The sequence below is a fragment of the Pipra filicauda genome, unplaced genomic scaffold, assembly GCF_003945595.2.
Source record: "Pipra filicauda isolate LSUMZ 115617 unplaced genomic scaffold, ASM394559v2 scaffold698_size162617_pilon, whole genome shotgun sequence".
Lineage (NCBI taxonomy): Eukaryota > Metazoa > Chordata > Aves > Passeriformes > Pipridae > Pipra > Pipra filicauda.
In genome coordinates this window covers 1-8,127 of record NW_024104862.1, presented here as the reverse complement: position 1 = coordinate 8,127, position 8,127 = coordinate 1, and the positions used below count along the sequence as shown (strand labels likewise).

Below are 8,127 nucleotides of genomic sequence, written 5' to 3'. Positions count from 1 at the left end.
CAAAATCAGCTGGAATTCCCTGATCCATGTCCCCAAATCGTCCGGAATTCCCTGCCCTGTGGAAGTGGGATCCATGGAATTCCCGGCCCTGGGGAAGCGGGATCCAAGGAATCCCCCGAATCAGTTGGAATTCCCAGGCCTTTGGAAGCGGGATCCATGGAATTCCAGGCCCTGGGGAATTGGGATCCATGTCCCCAAAACCAGTCGGAATTCCCTGAGCCATGTCTCGAAATTAGCTGGAATTCCCTGACCTGTGTAACTTGGATCCATGGAATTGGGATCCACGGAATTCCCGGCCCTGGGGAATTGGGATCCACATCCCCAAATTGGCTGGAATTCCCTGCCCTGTGGAATTGGGATCCATGTCCCCAAAATCAGCTGGAATTCCCTGATCCATGTCCCCAAATCGTCCGGAATTCCCTGCCCTAGGGAAGTGGGATCCATGGAATTCCCGGCCCTGGGGAAGCGGGATCCATGGAATTCCCCAAATCAGTCGGAATTCCCAGCCCTTTGGAAGCGGGATCCATGGAATTCCAGGCCCTGGGGAATTGGGATCCGTGTCCCCAAAACCAGTCGGAATTCCCTGAGCCATGTCTCGAAATTAGCTGGAATTCCCCGACCTGTGTAACTTGGATCCATGGAATTGGGATCCACGGAATTCCCGGCCCTGGGGAATTGGGATCCACATCCCCAAATTGGCTGGAATTCCCTGCCCTGTGGAATTGGGATCCATGTCCCCAAAATCAGCTGGAATTCCCTGATCCATGTCCCCAAATCGTCCGGAATTCCCTGCCCTAGGGAAGTGGGATCCATGGAATTCCCGGCCCTGGGGAAGCGGGATCCAAGGAATTCCCCAAATCAGTCGGAATTCCCAGCCCTTTGGAAGCGGGATCCATGGAATTCCCGGCCCTGGGGAAGCGGGATCCAAGAATTCCCCAAATCATCCAGAATTCCCTGTGGAATTGGAATCCATGTCCTCAAATTGGCTGGAATTCCCTGCCCTGTGGAATTGGGATCCACGTCCCCAAATCCCGCTGGAATTCCCTGCCCTGTGTAACTTGGATCCATGGAATTCCCTGCCTTGTGGAATTGGGATCCATGGAATTCCCTGCCCTGTGGAATTGGGATCCATGGAATTGGGATCCATGGAATTCCCAGCCCTGGGGAATTGGGATCCATGGAATTGGGATCCATGGAATTCCTTTCCCTGTGGAATTGGAATCCATGGAATTGGGATCCACGGAATTCCCATCCCTGGGGAAGCGGGATCCAAGAATTCCCCAAATCATCCAGAATTCCCTGTGGAATTGGGATCCATGTCCTCAAACACGCTGGAATTCCCTGCCCTGTGGAATTGGGATCCATGGAATTCCCTGCCCTGGGGAAGTGGGATCCATGGAATTCCCAGCCCTGGGGAAGTGGGATCCATGGAATTGGGATCCATGGAATTCCCTGCCCTGGGGAATTGGGATCCATGTCCCCAAAATCAGCTGGAATTCCATGATCCACGTCCTCAAATCGTCTGGAATTCCCTGCCCTGTGGAAGTGGGATCCATGGAATTCCCGGCCCTGGGGAAGTGGGATCCATGGAATTGGGATCCATGGAATTCCCAGCCCTGGGGAATTGGGATCCATGGAATTGGGATCCATGGAATTCCCATCCCTGGGGAAGCAGGATCCACATCCCCAAAACCAGCCGGAATTCCCTGCCCTGTGGAATTAGGAGCCATGGAATTCCCGATCCCAATCCCACCTCATCCTGCTCCTCATCTCCTCGTGCTCCCAGAATTCCCAATCTCAATCCCAGAATTCCCAGAATTCCCAATCCCACCTCATCCTGCTCCTCATCTCCTCCTGCTGCCCCTTGAGCCGATCACAGAATTCCCAGAATTCCCAATCCCACCTCATCCTGCTCCTTGTCTCCTCGTGCTCCCAGAATTCTCCATCCCAATCCCAGAATTCCCAGAATTCCCAATCCCACCTCATCCTGCTCCTCATCTCCTCCTACTCCCAGAATTCCCAATCCCAGAATTCCCAATCCCAATCCCACCTCATCCTGCTCCTCATCTCCTTGTGCTCCTAGAATTCCCAATCCCAATCTCAATCCCAGAATTCCCAATCTCAATCCCAGAATTCCCAATCCCAATCCCACCTCATTCCGCTCCTGGTCTCCTCCTGCCACCCCTTGAGCCACTCCCGGAATTCGCAGAATTCCCAGAATTCCCAATCCCACCTCATCCTGCTCCTCATCTCCTCGTGCTCCCAGAATTCCCAATCCCAATCCCAGAATTCCCAGAATTCCCAATCTCACCCCATCCTGCTCCTCATCTCCTCGTACTCCCAGAATTCCCAGAATTCCCAATCCCACCTCATCCTGCTCCTCATCTCCTCGTACTCCCAGAATTCCCAATCCCACCTCATCCTGCTCCTCATCTCCTCATACTCCCAGAATTCCCCATCCCAATCCCAGAATTCCCAGAATTCCCAATCCCACCTCATCCTGCTCCTCATCTCCTCCTGCTGCCCCTTGATCCACTCCCAGAATTCCCAGAATTCCCAGAATTCCCAATCCCACCTCATCCTGCTCCTGGTCTCCTCCTGCTGCCCCTTGAGCCGATCCCGGAATTTTCAATCCCAGAATTCCCAATCCCACCTCATCCTGCTCCTCATCTCCTCATACTCCCAGAATTCCCAATCCCAATCCCAGAATTCCCAGAATTCCCAATCCCACCTCATCCTGCTCCTCATCTCCTCGTGCTCCCAGAATTCCCCATCCCAATCCCAGAATTCCCAGAATTCCCAATCTCACCCCATCCTGCTCCTCATCTCCTCGTACTCCCAGAATTCCCAGAATTCCCAATCCCACCTCATCCTGCTCCTCATCTCCTTGTGCTCCTAGAATTCCCAATCCCAATCTCAATCCCAGAATTCCCAATCTCAATCCCAGAATTCCCAATCCCAATCCCACCTCATTCCGCTCCTGGTCTCCTCCTGCCGCCCCTTGAGCCACTCCCGGAATTCCCAGAATTCCCAATCCCACCTCATCCTGCTCCTCATCTCCTCATACTCCCAGAATTCCCAATCCCAATCCCAGAATTCCCAGAATTCCCAATCCCACCTCATCCTACTCCTCATCTCCTCGTGCTCCCAGAATTCCCAATCCCAATCCCAGAATTCCCAGAATTCCCAGAATTCCCAATCCCACCTCATCCTGCTCCTCATCTCCTCGTGCTCCCAGAATTCCCCATCCCAATCCCAGAATTCCCAATCCCACCTCATCCTGCTCCTCATCTCCTCATGCTCCCAGAATTCCCAGAATTCCTAATCCCACCTCATCCTGCTCCTCATCTCCTCGTACTCCCAGAATTCCCAATCTCAGAATTCCCAGAATTCCTGATCCCAATCCCACCTCATCCTGCTCCTTGTCTCCTCCTGCTGCCCCTTAAGCCACTCCCGGAATTCCCAGAATTCCCAGAATTCCCAATCCCACCTCATCCTGCTCCTGGTCTCCTCCTGCCGCCCCTTGATCCACTCCCAGAATTCCCAGAATTCCCAATCCCACCTCATCCTGCTCCTCATCTCCTCATACTCCCAGAATTCCCCATCCCAGAATTCCCAGAATTCCTGATCTCAATCCCACCTCATCCTGTTCCTCATCTCCTCCTGCCGCCCCTTGACCCACTCCCAGAATTCCCAGAATTCCCAATCCCACCTCATCCTGCTCCTTGTCTCCTCGTGCTCCCAGAATTCTCCATCCAAATCCCAGAATTCCCAGAATTCCCAATCCCACCTCATCCTGCTCCTCATCTCCTCGTACTCCCAGAATTCCCCATCCCAATCCCAGAATTCCCAGAATTCCCAATCCCACCTCATCCTACTCCTGGTCTCCTCCTGTTGCCCCTTGATCCACTCCCGGAATTCCCAGAATTCCCAGAATTCCCACCTCATCCTGCTCCTGGTCTCCTCCTGCTGCCCCTTGAGCCTTTCCCGGTCGCATTCCAAGCTCTGCTTCTCCTCCCGGAATTTCCTCTCCTGCTTTTCCAGCCGGGAATTCAAGTTACTCAGCGCCCCCTGGAGCCTGTCCAAGGATTAAAAAATTTGGGAACACGCCGGGAATGAGCGAGAATAAGGAATTTTTCCCTCTGGGAATGGGATTTACCGGGTGATCCGTCTTTTCTGGAAGGATCGGAGCGTGGAATTTTCCAGGTCCTGCTGCCGGAGAACTTCCAGGTTGTATTCCAGCTTCACCTTGTTCAGGTGGAAGATCCCTTTCATCTCCTGCAGCTTCCGCTCCAGGTACTGCAATTCCAAAGGGGAAAAAATTCCCAGAAAAAAAAAACATGGAAGAAATGGGAATTCCCACCCCCACGGGAGCGGATTCCCGAAAAATGGCGGCGGGAAAAAGCGGGAAAGGGAAAAGGGAAAAATCCACTCGGGGAAAAAAAAAATGTCAGGGAATTTCTGGCCAATTCCAGGCTTGGAATTCCAGCCCTAAATCTAAATTCCAATCCCAATTTTCCTGGGAAAACTCGGCTCAAAATTCCAACCCCAAATCTAAATTCCAATCCCAATTTTCCTAGGAAAACTCGGCTCAAAATTCCAGCCCTAAATCCGAGTCCCAGGTCAAGTTTTCCTGGGAAAACTCCCAATAACCCCCAAGGAATTTCTGGACACTTCCAGGCTCTCCCATCTTGGAATTCCAACCCCAAATCTAAATTCCAATCCCAATTTTTCCTGGGAAAACTCCCAATAACCCACAAGGAATTCCTGGCCAATTCCAGGCTTGGAATTCCAGCCTTAAATCTCAGTTCCAATCCCAATTTTCCTGGGAAAACTCGGCTCAAAATTCCAGCCCTAAATCTGAGTTCCAGGTCAATTTTTCCTGGGAAAACTCCCAAATAACCCCCAAGGAATTCCTGGGGAATTCCAGGCTCTCCCACCTTGGAATTCCAGCCCTAAACCCGAGTTCCAATCCCAATTTTCCCTGGGAAAGCTCATCCCTGTATTTTCCCGCATCTACGGCGGACTCAGGGAATTCCTTCTGCTCCATCCCGTGGAATTCTGAGCGTTCCTGCACCTCTCACATTTTTTTGGGAAGGAATAATTCCCGATTTCCAAGGGAAACCTTCCCTGGAACAACCCGAGGGGTCGTTCTGGAATATCTGCCCCGTTCCCAAGGACGTTCCCAAAGCTGGACGAGGAGCCAGGGAATGGATCCCACTGGGAAAGGGGAGATTTGGGGGGGAGATTGGGAAGGGATTCCTGGCTGGGAGGGGGGGGAGGGGCTGGGCTGGAATTCCCAGAGAAGCTGTGGCTGCCCCTGGATCCCTGGCAGTGTCCGAGGCCGGGTTGGATTCCCTGGGATAGCGGGAGGTGTCCCTGAACATGGAATGGGATGGGATTTAAGGCTCCTTCCCATCCAAGCCATTCCAGGATTCCAGGATAAAGGACACTCAGAATCCACTCAGAGGGATTTTTCTGGAATGTGGGGATGGAAAAGGCAGGAAAGGGGGAGGGAGACCCTGCCCTGAGTGCCGAGATTCCCAGGGAACCCCCTTGTTCCCGGAACTCCTTCCCAGGGAGGAGCTGGGCTGGGGCTGGATCCAATGGCAGGCTCTGGCTCCAGGCTGGGAGAGCTGGGAATGGCCAGGCTGGATTTGGGAAGGATCCCGGGAGAGCTTGGAGCACATTCCAGAGGCTGAAGGGGCTCCAGGAGAGCTGGAGAGGGCCTGGGGATCAGGGCCTGGAATGCCAGGCCCCAGGGAATGGATCCCAGTGGGAAAGGGGAGATTTGGGGGGGAGATTGGGAAGGGATTCCTGGCTGGGAGGGGGGGGAGGGGCTGGGCTGGAATTCCCAGAGAAGCTGTGGCTGCCCCTGGATCCCTGGCAGTGTCCGAGGCCGGGTTGGATTCCCTGGGATAGCGGGAGGTGTCCCTGAACATGGAATGGGATGGGATTTAAGGCTCCTTCCCATCCAAGCCATTCCAGGATTCCAGGATAAAGGACACTCAGAATCCACTCAGAGGGATTTTTCTGGAATGTGGGGATGGAAAAGGCAGGAAAGGGGAAGGGAGACCCTGCCCTGAGTGCCGAGATTCCCAGGGAACCCCCTTGTTCCCGGAACTCCTTCCCAGGGAGGAGCTGGGCTGGGGCTGGATCCAATGGCAGGCTCTGGCTCCAGGCTGGGAGAGCTGGGAATGGCCAGGCTGGAGAAGGGAAGGATCCCGGGAGAGCTTGGAGCACATTCCAGAGGCTGAAGGGGCTCCAGGAGAGCTGGAGAGGGCCTGGGGCTCAGGGCCTGGAATGCCAGGCCCCAGGGAATGGATCCCAGTGGGAAAGAGGAGATTTGGGGGGGAGATTGGGAAGGGATTCCCGGCTGGGAGGGTGAGGAGGGGCTGGGCTGGAATTCCCAGAGAAGCTGGGGCTGCCCCTGGATCCCTGGCAGTGTCCCAGGCCGGGTTGGATCCCCTGGGATAGCGGGAGGTGTCCCTGAACATGGAATGGGATGGGATTTAAGGCTCCTTCCCAGCCAAACCATTCCGGGATCCCAGGAAACAATCCCGGCAGTGATTCCCGATCCCAATCCCGGCGGGACCTGAACGTCCTTTTCCAGCTGGAGCTTCATCCGGTCGTAGTTGGCCACGTCCTGATCCTGCAGCTCTTCCAGGTGCCGCTCGAACTCCTCCGCCCGCTCCATCCGGCCCCGCAGGAATTCCAGCTGTTGGGATACGGATGGAGCAGGTGGGAAGGGGCTGCAGAACTGGGAATGGCCGAGGGAGCTGGGAAGGGGCTGGAAAACTGGGAATGGGTGAGGGAGCTGGGAAGGGGCTGGAAATCTGGGAATAAGGAAGCTGGGAAGGGGCTGGAGCAGCAGGAATGGCAGAGGGAGCTGGGAAGGGGCTGGAAAACCAGGATAAGGGAGCTGGGAAGGGGCTGGAAATCTGGGAATGGCTGAGGGAGCTGGGAAGGGGTTGGAAAAGCAGGAATGGCTGAGGGAGTTGGGAAGGGGCTGGAAAACCTGGAATATCTGAGGGAGCTGGGAAGGGGCTGGAAAACTGGGAATGGCTGAGGGAGCTGAGAAGGGGCTGGAAATCTGGGAATGGCTGAGGGAGCTGGGAAGGGGTTGGAAAAGCAGGAATATCTGAGGGAGCTGGGAAGGGGCTGGAGAAGAGGGAATGGCTGAGGGAGCTGGGAAGGGGTTGGAAAAGCAGGAATGGTTGAGGGAGTTGGGAAGGGGCTGGAGAACCGGGAATATCTGAGGGAGCTGGGAAGGGGCTCATCCCGGAGAAAAGAGGGATCAGAAGGGACCTTTTCCCACTCCAGAATTCCCTGACAGGAAGGGGGAGCCGGGGGGGGTCCCCAATTCCCAGGGACCGAGGGACAGGAGGAGAGGGAACGGCCTCCAGCTGGGCCAGGGATATTGGGATATCAGGTGGGATATTGGGAACAATTCCCGCATGGAAAGGGCTGTCAGGCCCTGGAAGTGCCGGAATCCCCATTCCCGGCGGGATTTCGGATCCCTGTGGATGTGGCCCCTGGGGACACGGATCCGGGGTGGCCTCGGATGGTTGGACTTTGTTGCCTCCAAGGGTTTTTCCCCCCGGGACCCCCCCGGCATTCCATGATTTTTTCCCCCCTCAGGAATGTTACGTGCTGCTCGTTCTGGGCCCGGATGGTCTCATCCCACTTTTTCCGGCGGTTTTCCAGCATTTCCCGGCGCTCCTGCTCGAAGGTTTCCTGCGGGAAGGAGCAGAGCCCGGGATTCCCAGGGAATATCCAAGGATCCGGCATTCCCACCGGCATTCCCAGCCTTCCAGATCCCTGGATTTCACCCTCGTTCCCTCCCCCTCTGGAGATCGTCCCAAGCCACGATCCCGAGGGTGTTTTTCCCCCAAAAAAGGGATCCTTTCCCACAAAAAAAGGGATTCATTCCCACAAAAAAGGATCTTTTCCCAGAAAAAAGGGATCATTTCCCAAAAAAGGGGTTTTTTTCCCAGAAAAAGGGGATCATTTCACAAAAAAGGGATATTTTTCCTACAAAAAAAGGGATATTTTTTCCACAAAAAAGGGATTTTTTTCCCACAAAAAAGGGATTTTTTTCCACAAAAAAAGGGATTTTTTCCCACA

General features: G+C 54.6%; 1 protein-coding gene across 1 annotated transcript in view; it reads right to left on the bottom strand.

The window, feature by feature from the left end:
- The window catches only part of LOC113982904 (dynein regulatory complex protein 1-like), a 10,581-nt gene extending 2,778 nt beyond the window's left edge, over window positions 1-7,803 (bottom strand). Inside the window, exons 1-4 of the mRNA XM_039388887.1 lie at window positions 7,651-7,803; window positions 6,596-6,718; window positions 4,160-4,299; window positions 3,944-4,078 (exon numbers count right to left, since the gene is read on the bottom strand). Coding sequence (XP_039244821.1) covers window positions 3,944-4,078; window positions 4,160-4,299; window positions 6,596-6,718; window positions 7,651-7,803 — 551 coding nt within the window. The remainder of the gene's footprint in view (window positions 1-3,943; window positions 4,079-4,159; window positions 4,300-6,595; window positions 6,719-7,650) is intronic.
- Window positions 7,804-8,127: the final 324 nt, after the last annotated feature.